Source organism: Temnothorax longispinosus, chromosome 1, assembly GCF_030848805.1.
Source record: "Temnothorax longispinosus isolate EJ_2023e chromosome 1, Tlon_JGU_v1, whole genome shotgun sequence".
Taxonomy (NCBI): Eukaryota; Metazoa; Arthropoda; class Insecta; order Hymenoptera; family Formicidae; genus Temnothorax; species Temnothorax longispinosus.
Window position 1 is genome coordinate 5,843,055 of NC_092358.1, and position 13,869 is coordinate 5,856,923.

Sequence of the window (13,869 nt, forward strand, 5' to 3'; positions counted from 1 at the left end):
AATAAAATAAATGTCTCAAGTATCTTGCATATATTTAAAAACGATCTAAAAATTGTTCGTCAGAATCATATTTTTATAACTACATGGAGAGAATTTTTTGTTATATTTTACCCTTAAATTCACTACAAACATGGGACAACTTGGCAACCAAGGAATTTTTAAAATATACAAAAGACATTTTACAAACAACGTGATAAAAATTACCAAGTAGATTAGTAAATTTTGAAAAATTATTGAAATTTCCTAGATATATTTTAGCAAAATTAATCAAACATATTTTATATTTTAATGTAATAGATATTAATATCTTTTAAGGCCGGTTGTTCCAACCTGTTGGTAAGCTAACTAATAGTTAAATCACATGTCTATCTTTGTTTAATGTAAAAGATAAACAAAGACATATACATGATTTAACTTGTTACTTAGTTTACCAACAGATTGGAACAACCGGCCCTTATTATGGTAGATATTAATCAGAATAGCTCGCATAAAATTTTTGGTGGTACATGTTGTCCCACAACTATCTTGATTTCAGGGTAAATTTCAAGAGAAAATTCTCTCCATGTATATATAAGTAAGTTTGCGAATTTAGATTACGTGTTAAAATATATTATTCCTTAAGCCACAGCGTGAAAAGGAGCAGTGCATTAAAATATTAATCCGTGAATAGAGGAATTACTGTGTATGTGTGTGATTGATTTTACGATATATTTATTTTTCATAGATTTAAAGTAGCATCAGAATATCGTCGAAAGAAGATAGAATGATTGCATCGGAGTCGAATATGGTACATTTTTCGATAGAAGTGCGAAAGGCGAATTTCGAGTATTTGTATAATGGAAAGATCTTATTAGAAAAATATTCATTCATAAGAAGGACTGTCCTACATATAAAAATCATCCTTATTGTACTCATTAAAAATTCATTATCTTAAGAACCCCATCTCTGTTTAAATATTTCATTTACTTTTATCTTTATATTTTTCCGCCGCGCTGTTCGTAACATCAGGTTGTTACTTATTCTGCGTAAATAAATTCTGCGTTGTTCTTTGATTTATGGCACGACAATTAGAAGAAATTTGTGAAATTATCGTGCGTTTAGTAATTTAGATTTAATACGTTCCGTAACCATTTCGTAATCATCGATTTTTCACACTTGGACTCCGGCGTTTACTAAGTTCGTGCCCGATCGGAACCAACGGTAATTGGAGAGAACTCGGAAGTTCTTGGTCTCTGTCCCCGCACTACCATCCCGACTCTCCGTCTGAACTTTCCGTCATCCGCGAGACTCGCCGCGGCAGCTCTCCAATTGCCGCGGGAAAGTAAAAGCGCATAATTAACGGGCTCCCGGCAAATGCGAGCGTGCTTTTAACCGCGCGACCTTCTTTTCGGATCAATGTCTGAATTGCACCGGTTTAAAATTTTGCCACGAAATAACCGGCTTATCTCGCTAGCCGTACTGTTGTTCCGCGTCTTATCGCGTGCATTGTTCTTAATTCAAAAGCATAAAGCAATATTGACATTTTTCGTAATCTCAATTCACCATTCAAATTAAACAAAAAAAGATTCTAAGACAGAAACCTTTTTATCACAAATTGTGAGAAGTGATAAATATATGAATTTTGCATTCTCATCCCTTGAATATATTAATTATTATTACAGACTATTTCACTTTTTTAATCAAACATATTGTTCTACATTTTAGTATTTTGTTCTGAAATTCCTTCAGACAGCAGCGACAGAAATAAAAATTTGATATTTAAAGCGATGCATGAATATTAGTTGAACATTACCATGTTGCGCAATATGAATTGCTTTCGAGATAATATTAATAATTATTAACCATCCCATGTAATATTAATTAATATATGCATGATAAATAATATTAATTATTGATGTATAATAAGCGAATACAATGAAAAGTTGACATTGTGCAACTATATAGCTGAATACCGCTTCGAGAGAGAACTAAATCGCGTCGCTCTGGATAATTAATCCGCATCACTTGTTTGGGAAAAACGTGTGTATGCCTCGTGCGCATATGCATATTACGCTACCATCTTTCACAGGAGTAAAAACATCCGTGTCGTATGCGCGATTAGAGAACAACAAAGGTATATGCAATTAACGGTGCGCACGAAAACGAGGAACACCTGCCCGCGGCGTTCTCTCCTTGTGAGGAAATTCTCCGATGCATTCGCTCAGATTATATCATTTTAAAGCAGCTTACTCTTTCGCTTAATTATATATTTCTTGTTTGAATTATCTCGTTGTCACCTTTTTTGTCGCGAACTCGCCTTCTGCACAAACGCGTTTTATAACTTTTATCCGTTAAAACTGTGCGAGGAAAAACTCGCATTTTTACGGACCTGTAGAACGTGTTAATTTAATTGATTCAACTTTATTTTAATGTACTTTTATATCTGAGAAGGAGAGAGGTATGCGAACGATATTTACAATGAAAATGATATAAACCAAATAATTCATGTGATGATATTGTTTAGTTTACATACCGACCTACGCAACTGTTGTAACTTCCTCTTTAGGAACGGCGAAATGAAGCATGAAACTATTTTCATTGAATTTATGGAAATCATGATAAATGTTTTTCACATTTTCCATTTTAAACGATGAATATCTGGATCCACAATCTCACATAATTTTCCCGTATAATCCGGAATTCCGTGAAGAAAAAAGATAATACGCGAGTCGTTTAAAACTTTTTTTTTCACCCCCTTATAAATTCGAACTTGGCAATATCAAGTACCTGAATCTTTTCTCACAAGAGAAAAAAGAAGTTATCTGTCTCAAGAGGTACGGGATCTACTTGAGGAACTTGAGATATTTAAGAAAAGTGAAGAAGCAAATGGAAAAAGCCGGATAATGAAGAAGACGATAATAAATATTATCGCAGCGGCAATAATTATGAGGATAATAACGATAACCGTAATGATAACTACGATTACGATAAAAATGATAACAAGGAATAAGTGAACGACAGAGTGCAATCTATCTCCAAAAAGGAAGAATTGATACCCGAGGATGCTTAAAACTCGATTATTTACGTCGTGCCTTCTTTTCTCGTTATCCCATGTAAAAATCGAAATGAATGATAAAAAGAAGAAGCAATTTTGCTAAAATGTGTCGTCCGTCCGCACTGTGCGTACTGCAGCAATAGCGGGGGTTTGAGGAGGCCGGCCGCGAGACAGCAAGGGGTGGTGCGGCCGCGCTGCGCGATACGCGGCGCAACGCGGCGCGGCGCGGCGCGGCCACCTCGGCCACGCAGTTCGTCGACGAGCGTCGCACCGTGTGTTCGCGCCGCGTGTCTCCTCTCTCTCCACCGGTTCTCTCTACGTTGCGTAAAGTTGACAGTTCGCGTTGACACCGATTTTGCGCTCGGCGTCGAGCGCGCGATGCCCCGTAAAGGCGAGAACGCCAGGGCGGCGGGCTAAAGCCGATCGCGCGTCTCCATTATTCGACGTTTTTCGTTTTTTTTCCTTCTCGACAGACTGATTAAATTTCACCTTGATTCTGACGGCTCGGTGAGGGAATCTCTCACATTTTTTGTCTCACGGTCAATAATAGGCCGGCGCGCCGAGAGGGTGTCGCGGGTTCGCGCGTTCGTTGGATCGCTGCGATTTTCGAGACGCTCCACCGCTCGCGCTTTCACGCGTCGCGGCCGTGCTGTCGATAAAAATCTTCATATCAATGGAACGTTATTCCGCGCTGTGATCAATCAGTCCGCGGGCATCGACTGGATCCTCCGGCGAACGAATTGCGAGTCGTTTTCGCGCGACTTTAGGTCGCGTTACTTTTAGAAGTAAATTAAATTTTAGAATTTCAAGTTCTCTCTGTTCATCGACTCCGCGCAGACTTCGAATGAGCGCATTACTAAGTGAGTAACGATGCACTCTTATCAATTGCAACGGGGAAATTGCAGTAGAGATAAAATAGGCAAAGCTCGTTGTAATTTACTTCCCGCTGAGGTCTCGTTAGATACTGGGATGCTGTTCACTTTCAATGATAATAACTGTAAGATTGTATTTCTAGTATCCAGAAATTAAGAACCTAAAATCTGAGAAAGAAAAATTTAAGAAAACTTTTGATTTTATTTGCTTGTATTCGTTTAACTCATTTTAACTTTGTTTCTATCTCGAAAAGTAAAAAAAAAATATATTTATAATACTGTATTTAATATAGCATCCAGCGCTTGATTATGAGATAATTCAATTTTCTTAACGTCATTTGACCCCTTTGCTCTTCGTAATACGAACTTGAAAAGCTTTGAAACTACTAGTACTTGTATTTTCGCAACTAGTCAAGGGGTAACTTTGTTATTTTTGGAGAAATTGCCTCGAAAAAGCTGCGAAAGAATCATTATCGTCGTTTGTATTTCGAGATGCAACATTATTTTTCAAATTATATTTAATTTCTCGCAATAAAAATTTTAAAATTAAAAAGAAACAAATAGAAGTACTCGCAATTAAAAATATTAATGTAACATTGGATCCTATACAAACTTGAGAAAATTAAACGTACGTATAATTTTCAAGAATTTTGGAATGCAACTTTTGATCTATGTTGATAAAATATTAAATGTAATATTGATAAATCTGTTTTTATCATTCATCAATCTTTAATCAATCATTTATGATAACTTTTAATAATAGTTCTTTTGAACAATAATTTTTTATTTTACTGTAAACTTAATTCGCTCGATTCCAAGATTAATTTCTTGAAGTTTTAACAAGCTGGGCCACCGTTACGGCAAACGTTTCAAAAGCGTTGTTTGTATGAATTATGCATCGAATCCCACTTTACATGTATAATCTACGTGTAGACTTAAATTACTGTCACATTCGTTTCCGCACGTAGGTGCTCAGTCCCGGGATTACACTACTTCAAATCACGTTACCGTGCGGTAGACAGCTCTCGCGAGCTTGATGCAGAACTTGGAATTGTATCATCGAAATAACTTCACCAAGTTCGATAGAGTTACGATTCTCGCAAAGCGTATCTTCGCTTACCCGCTACGTCGTGTAATGGTACTTATCATTATATGCATGAGTACCTATTGTGGATCGACCGCGTTGATGCTTGAAGCAATTAAGGGATCGTTCCTTTGAACGATATTTTTTAGATAGAATTAAATTTGTTCTGTTAATTAAAAGAGTTGAAGTACAGTGGTTACATAAACGTATTTATTGAAAATTAAGCTTGCGTATTAAAAGAGAAACTTTTAAAATATCGAATATCTATATTGAATATAAGATGGGAGAGTTGAATTTTTAGCATATTTTGCTTATATCTTAGCTTATTTTACTTGAACTTATTATACCGAGAACTAATTTATTTCTTTTTATACATTTTTTTTCTTATACATTATTTTTCTTCTTCTTTCTTCTTCTTATATGTTGGAAAAGAAAATGCATGAGTTTTCCGTTTTATAAACGTTATAATCTAACATATGTGCAACGACGAATTAAACTCGAGTAACTCATTAGTAGTCGGTGCATTAAAATTTGTCTGCGGAAAGGAAGGAAACTCGAATGACTGGAGGACTGGGAAATTTTCGGAGCTTCCGAAACTCCGTCATTGAATTAAGCTTCTAAATTGTATCCGCGTTCGCGCACTCCGCCGGAATTGGAAGTCAAACTGACGTTCGCGGAAACGAAACTGAAACGCACAGCCGCACTCGGAGATTATATTTCCGGAATTCGTCCGTCCGAGGACTGCACCTTGAATCGTGATACGTACAACTTTGATGAGCCAGGAAATAGAGACGAGACAAGTTAGTCTCCCTGCGGAATACACCGCCTCTGCGGAGAAATCGCGCTCGACGATTTTACAAGATACAAAATTGACTGTTCTTTGTACGTGAAAACTTCATTTTGTTATGCATATTTTGTACGCTAGAAGAGAAGATTATATGTGACACAGAAAGGCGTGTTTAGAATTTTAGAAGAGCTCTTCGAATTTTTTCCGTTTTACATTCTCGCGCATAATTTGGAAATTATTTTGAGAAACAGTATGCATATATAACGTGAAAATATACAACGTGATAGTATTAAAATGATATAATATTAATGATGTAAATGAGAAAATACAAAATATTGATGAATATTCGGAATATTATTATTTACAAGAATAAGATGGTATCATATAAGAGCAAAATGCAATATAAGCTAGATAGAAAAATTCTTATATCTCACGGATATGCAATAGAAAAAACTTTAACGCTTTTAGTAATATTATTCGTTGCAGCTGTGTTACGGGAATTTCAAGAGCAGAGAAAAAATGTCGAAAATCGTATCGCGTATACCGTAGATTTTTAACCCAACTTTTTTTTTATTTTTTTTTAACGTGACAATTTAGAGGAAATGTTTAGAATATTCGTTGGAAATATTTTCAGAGAAAAATATCTACGGAGTGTTATAAAAAAGATGGAATTTAGTTATAACTTTCAATAAAATGCACGGGTCTCTTAAGATTCGTTCTTTCGCGAAATTTTTGCATCTTATGATTTGAATGCAGAATATTCCTTACGTTTTTACGAAAAGAATCGCATCGGGGTGATGATAATGGCGCACGAGAAACGGTCGTTGAATCTGATTTTCCTGTTTAGTCTTGCTCGGTCGCCACGGGGTACGTCCTTGGAAGCGCATCCCGCTGCCGCAAAATTACCGTTCGTTCTCTCCTGGCTTCCTTGGCTTCCACGTGCAACAGACGAATCGTAAATTCCACGGTCGACAGCCAAGACGCTCGAAAGACCCACTTCGTCCGCGGCGGTCTAATTCATTCCGAGTCGACAGGGTATACACATTGCGACGACGACGCGCGACGGGGCGCGAATACCGCGAATTGCATTTTCAATTAAAAACCCGTTTATCGCCTCGCTCGTCAACTCGCGCTCTACTAACACTTTTGCTGGCTAACATTTTACTAATTTACGCCAAAAGTTTTCACCGGCGGAACGTTAAATCGAGAATTAAGACGTTGCGTGTGAAACGTTATTCATATCAATGATCCTCGGTATAATTCCCGAAGAGAGTGCGCTTTATTAAAAAGATTTAACTACCGCGCTTTTCACACTTCGCGCAGGGCGAGAAACTATTTTTTCTATCTCACTTTGATCGAATGCAGAAAGCTGAACAGTGAAAAGAAAAAAATTCGAAATAAAGGAAATTCTCACGTAAGATCTCTCGTTCTGCTCGTCTCGTTTATTCACTGGCTTCGTGCGCCCGCGGTATTACGTATTATACGTACTAGTTGCGCTTTTTTCCTAGGGTGTTTTTAACTTTAATCCCATCTGCTTCGCCGTACGCGCGCGTATGTGTGTTTCATACCGTAGTATGAAAATTGACGGAATGTGACACTGTAAGCCGCATCCGTACCGCATAATAATCGAGCCCGATAAAAACCTGTTGAATTTGCTAGAATTCCGTGACGAAATTATTCACGCGTTTTCACGTATATATGTATAGAAGAAAAATATTGTGGCGGAGAGAAAAGATGTTGTTTTATCAAACTTTCATCAAGGGTTGGGTCGATCCTAAGTGGGTCGAAGAATCCACGGATGAAAACTAGCTCAGGTGGCTCTCTGAGAGATGTCCCGTGCAATTTGCTCTCGCTCCCTTTTCTCTCATTAAGTCGATTCAGGCCGGCTCGGTTGGGACCCTTACGCGCGTCTAAATTTTCGGACGGTCTCTCGTCACGCCCCGGGAAAACCGACTTGGCCGGCGTTTTCGCGAATTACGCCGAAATCTAATTTGCGCGCCTCGCTATCCGGGCTTTGCATGCCAAATTGGATAGCCATCAACGCGCGCTGTCGCGCAAAACCGTCGTCGGGCTATACGAGAGAGAGACAGGGAGAGAGAGACGTGGCCACGCGGCAAAGCGTGTTCTCTCATTTCCATAAATTGATATGCACTTCTGCTCGCTCTGTATACGAGTTGTCGCGCCGCGCCGTGCCGTGCCGTAAACGCGACAACTCGTTTAACCATCTTGCGAGGCGCACGGTTATGTACGGTGCTCCGTTTATATCCGAGGAGAATATTCGGTCGCCCGAATAAATTTCTTCCGTCGGGAGGAAGAGCGCGAGAAGAAAAAAAAGGAAAAAAAAGAGAACACGACACACATAAACTCGATTTTGTATAAATATTTTACATGAGAAAAGGAGATACTCCGGATATACGTAATAAAATACATGTACATACGTACATAAAATATAATCCGTAGAATCTTTATGGACGAATTATATTTCCGCTCCACGAGATATATCTCTTTTTAAATGCTGGGAAATGTATCAAGCGTTTCGAGAGAATGCATACTTGAATATCTTTTAAAATACTTTTTTTAGCCTTATTTTTTGATATTATATTTTTATTACCACGTCAATACTCTGAAATTAAAATTCACATATTGGCACGTGATTGTGCTTTCGATACGAAAATATGCTGCGAAATATCGAAGCATCTGCAAAGCTTGAGCTAATAATTAGGAGCGTATGATTATCTCTGTTTTACCCAGTATATTATTTTTAGCTGAGATCGAGTGAAAATAGAATGGATTCGCGATTCTTAACCGGGTGGAAACTCGATTAGTATCAGTCACAACCTCCATTGATGCGTTGCTATTATTAACTTCCCGAACCATATTTTGATATTTTTGCTTTAAATATTGTTAAAAATTCTTAAAAATTATTTCATAAAAAATTTTGACTATTATACTATTTGAAATATACAATATACTTGTTCTGTAATAATATAGTGTTTTCTTAAATATTAGTGAAATATATTTGGCGTGAGTCATAAAAACAAATTGTGCATTTATAATATATGCTTTTCATTGTATTCCAGTCAATTTTGAATGTTGGATCTCTTTCGATTTACTCCACGATCTTGAAAAAATTACAATTAAAAAGTTAAACTTTAACACAGGAATTTTGATGAAATTTTAACAACGTTTATCCCGTAATTTTGCCCGCGACTCTCAGCGAAATGATGTCGACGTAACTTCGTTCTTGGGCTCCGAAGATAGAGCCTATATTCTCGCCTTATATTCCCACTTTACAAACGAGGAGCGAGAGAATTATCGGGTCACGGCCTCAGACAAAAGCATCTCCCTCTTCTTCAGTCAGCCGAATTTGACGAAATGCCGAATCGTAATATCGAAAAGATTTCGAATTTTCAGCACAGCTGAACGCTTCCAACGCGACTCATTTTTCATTCCGCATCTTTTGCGGAAAAGTCCATAAATCCCCAGCCTTATATCGATTTCGTGCGACGTCAGCTCACTTCTTTTACAAAGAAAACGAGAAAGTTGTAGATTACTTGACGTTCAATATTGAGGAGAATGAATATCGAAAGAGAAAGAAAGCTCTCAGACTGTAATAAAGGTCCATAATAAAGATGATGACCGACCAAAATAACTGATGCAAGTTCCTTTGAGCTACGTTTCATCTGTAGCAAAGGTACGTGCCTCACTTTTCTATCGGATCATAATTGAGTGACAGGTATCTTCTGGCTAGTTTGAAGTTAATCTTTAACGAAAATGAGATACGAATAGTTTTTTTAGTTATAAGCGATGAAATTACCAATTTATTTTTTAATTACAAATTGTCTAGTTGCGTTCTTTACTGAACTTCAAGTGACTCTTTGCTTTAACAAGATTTTAATTTAGTTTTCAAGGTATATGGGCACATTAAAACTTGAAAATTAGTAAAAGTTCCGAAACTTGCTATCCTATCGCGCGATAGTTTCGTTGAGAAAAAAAAACCAGATCTTTGTCAATGATAATATTAAAATATTATTCGGTTAAAGCTTATTACTCTCGACATTTTGTTACAGTGTCAATTTAGTACAATTATAAAATTAGTACAATTATAAAGATCGAGAAACAAGAACCAAATATACATTTCTTTAGTGCTGTTTTGCTAAGTTGTCGTATGCTTTATTCCCCATATAAAGCTGTAATGTGGAGACACATAAAGTCGTAATATGAAGGTTGAAAAGTGACGCGAGTATCTGTGCTTTTATCTATCTCTATCCGTATGGTTCTGCGCGTTACGTGCATTACGGGCGATTCGATACGCTGCCGTCCTGAATCTTTAAAGCGCTACGTGTCGATTCGTGTCAAGTGGCTTATAAATGGAAAGCAACGTACTACACTCGCACCGTTCAATGGTGGATTTATCGATAGGCGGTCGCTTAGGGCCTTTAAATCTCAAGGGGTTTCCACAAATTATTCTGCGGATCTACAATTGTTCTACGAGATAAGGGAAGGGCGTCATATTAACATTTTGACAGAGAAAACGTCAATTTTAAAAAATTTAGCGAAACTTACAAAATATTTACTAATAATTGTTCACTATTTTAAGAGAAGAACTAGATATAAAATATATTATTGCGCCAAGATATTAATTTCTCGATTATTAAAATATGAGTGAAATAATCTGACGAGGGTTTTCAAAAAAGAATTATCGTATAAAGACATTATAATGTAGCACAAAATATCATCGTTTAAATTATTTTACTTTTTGAATTAACGAATTGATTGTATTATGATAAATTTTGCAATATCGAGTACACGGGATAGAATAGCAGATAATATTCATTTGCTTTGAGTAAATATTGCGTTATCGCTGACGCATCACTCACTAATTACGAAGAGCATACCTTTAATTATAGATTAAATTAACGAGGTTAAATAAACGACAAATTTTCAGGAATGGCGAAAAATAACGAAGCCAATAACAGGATAAAATTCGTCCTATCTTGCTAAATTTTTTATTTAACATTTTAATGCAAATACTATTTTTCACTTAGGACAAGCTCTGGATGAGAAAAATTTATTGAAAAAAATTTCAATTTATATTTTCTTACAAATAGCATCCCTATAATTTTAAATGGAAGAGGCTTGCCTTTTTTACCTCTGCTTAAAAAATTGTTTTAAAAACTAAAAAATATCCCTCAAATTTAGAGGTTTGTAATCTCTAAATTTATTCTGTGACAAATATTTTTTGGCGAACACTGCCCTAGCAAAACAATACCGCGACCTTGCGATTTTGTCAACGCGACGCGATGCTGTTTCTTTTTTAAAGCCGCCGCCGTTGTCACCGTGCCGCATCTGTGAGAGTGTACGAAGGAGAGTAAACGAGAACGTTTCCGACAACGTTGGTTTTTGCATTAACGTAAATCGCTTAGAAGCGAAACTTGGTCGGGCGTGCGGTTTTGCTGGCTGGTCCATGCCACTGCGAGGATGCTGGCGTGCGTCTATCCGCGAGAAAACTTCGAGGTGAAAACCGTGGCGGTAAAGCTCCATCAAGGGAAATCCAAGAGGAAGTCTAAATCCGTCCCGGTGAAGGAAAAACTTCCTTCGGCCGCCGCAGAGACGGAATGCAACAACGGCGAGCGTGCAGTAAGCAGCGAGGTAAGGTTCTACTCGGTGCACTCCCGACTTCGCCGTCTCGCTTTTCGCTCTGCCGACGCGGACGCGGAGAGACTTGTACGTGTACTCGTATGAATAAATACTTAGAGGTTGAGAAACAAGGTGTTTGACTATTCTGACTGTGTATTATTGAAACGTATTAGAGACGTAATTACAAACACAACGCCCGAAACACCGGATTTTCCAATTTCGTTGGATATTCCTCGGGAATTTTTAACGCTCTGTTACAGTTCAATTAAAAATGGACCCTGTGATGAAGTTTTGACAGAAAAACCTATTTACGTGTTATAACATTATTTAAAACATATTCATCAATTTCGCGCGTCGTTAAACCTTCATCGTTTAAAAGTTCTATGTTATTTCAGTCTTAATTAAAACTCACGCATGCCTGAAATATTCTAGCTTTACAGGGATGATCGGCTAAATATTGCGGAAAATTGTCCCGCTGAATCCCCCGTATTTACATTTTTATCAGTGTACCATGTATCCTCGCTTAAGCGCGTGTAATCTCCATAATTGCACAAGCTTGCTTTTTCTCCGCTCAAGTCTGGCTATTGTACTTTCTACTACGTTTTCTTACTTTCCTTTGTAAAGCGTATGCTTATTTCCTTTTAATCAGGAAGTAGAAAAAGATGCAGCTATATATTAGTATATAGGAGAAAGCAGGCTCCTCGTTAGTTTCATTTTATTACTATGTATAGTTCCATTAATTTTCTTTCTTTTCTCTCTCAAATAGATTATAAGATAAGTTGCAAAATGTCAATTTTTACATTATTTAAGAGCTATATAGAATATCGCGAGAGCGTCGTGAAATATTTTCTTCTTAGCTCGAAATACACAAAGGGACTGCAAGCGGAAATTATATAAAAATTAGCAGTCGTAATTGAAGAAGCTTTGAGTCAGGAAGGGAAAATACGAGTAAATTATAATAATTCTGCTCTTCCGCTTTTTATCTTTATCGTGGCAATGACGAATCTCGCTTTCATTAATTTCGCGAATGGATGCGCCCGAAAAAGAAGAGAGACCCCAGCTTGAACGGCGTCTCGCCGAACAAACTGCCGATTACGGCTTCTTCCGCGCTACCTGTTTTCAGGCTCCTCGAAATTAATTTTGCAGGGGGATAGTCCGGGGTGGATCATCCCCCGGGGATTATCCGCTCCTACGAGAATCCGCTTCTATGAGAAATTTCTTTTTCGTTTATACGTGTTCCCTCGAGGAAGCATCCTTTTTCGTAACTTTCCTGCCCATTCACGCACGGAAACGAATTCTGTTGGTTATCGGCCGGAGAGATTACCTTTTTCCCTCTTATATTTCTTTCTGAGCAGCTGGGCAGATCAATTGAGGACTCGGCGTGAAAGGATTGCAACTATATATACCGTACTCTCGTGGTGCACGCAATTATCTTTTTTCGAAAGTATTCCCGAAGATAAATTGGATAAAGGGAATGTGAAGAATGTACCTCGTATAAATTAAATAGATATCTTCTCGAGAAAAGTAGCATTTTCTGAGATTTTTACTCTTGATAATTATAATTACTTTTTAAATCAAACTTTTAACGATAAGCAAATAAGGATACTTGAGCCTGAATCCGTGCTAAAGCGCGCAATTAATAAAGCACATTTGTTAAAAGCAAGAAACTACTGGAACACGCGTAAAGCGTGAAACGTGACGGGTGTAACCCAGAAAACTGAGAATTCATTTTTACGGGTTAATGAAGCATAATGTATGTATCTCGTTGACTGCCCGTATGTATCATAACGAAATGGCGGGATAATGAAATTGAATGGGATCGTAGGTGAGTCGTTCGTTCTGCCGGCGGAGGAGCTGTCGGGAAATGGCTCCCTTTTCATTTCTCTTGGCGATCGCGCGATACGTCCAACGCAGCGCCGTTCGTCGTTTCGTTTGCCATTCTCGACCGCGCTCGCGCAGCCTGCTCGAAACAATTAACTGTCACACGAGTGAGCGCGCGCGGAATGAAAAGAGGCAGAAGCTGGAACGACGGGGACCGGGGACCGCGCCGAGAGAACGGGAGAAGGGGGGAGGAGGGAAGAGAGAAAAAAGGCGTCCGTACCGTATTATATTATCTTCCCCGTTCAACGTTCAACGGCGCGTCGTTATTGTCCCGAGCGACGCGAGATACTTTCGCTGTAACTGCCGCTTCGAGACCGCTTGATTCGCGCCGAGAGACGTGGTCGGGCGCGGAGAATTGTGTCACGACGAAGATTAACTTTAACAATAACATATTGTCCAGACTGTCCAGAGCTATCGATACAACGGGGGCTATACTCCCACCTAGATACTCTGCCCAACTTCCGACAGACTGTCTGATCTTCGTTATCCATTGCTTGAATTATACACGAGGCTTCAGAACTTTGAATCCACGGGGTAACTTTGATAGCTGCGGATTGTCTTGAAAGGCGAG

At 38.1% G+C, this 13,869-nt stretch overlaps 1 protein-coding gene across 4 annotated transcripts in view; it reads left to right on the forward strand.

The window, feature by feature from the left end:
* Positions 1–13,869, forward strand: part of LOC139815921 (uncharacterized) — a 59,090-nt gene that overhangs the window by 25,955 nt on the left and 19,266 nt on the right. For 2 of the 4 annotated variants that reach the window (XM_071783230.1, XM_071783294.1), the window contains exons 1-2: positions 3,304–3,894; positions 11,101–11,429. The exons of 1 other annotated variant lie outside the window; for it this stretch is intronic. In XM_071783230.1, coding sequence (XP_071639331.1) covers positions 11,259–11,429 — 171 coding nt within the window. In that variant the 5' untranslated portion in view covers positions 3,304–3,894; positions 11,101–11,258. Of the gene's footprint in view, positions 1–3,303; positions 3,895–11,100; positions 11,430–13,869 lie in introns of those variants that run through there. One more of the 4 variants, XM_071783442.1, reaches the window with a different exon arrangement.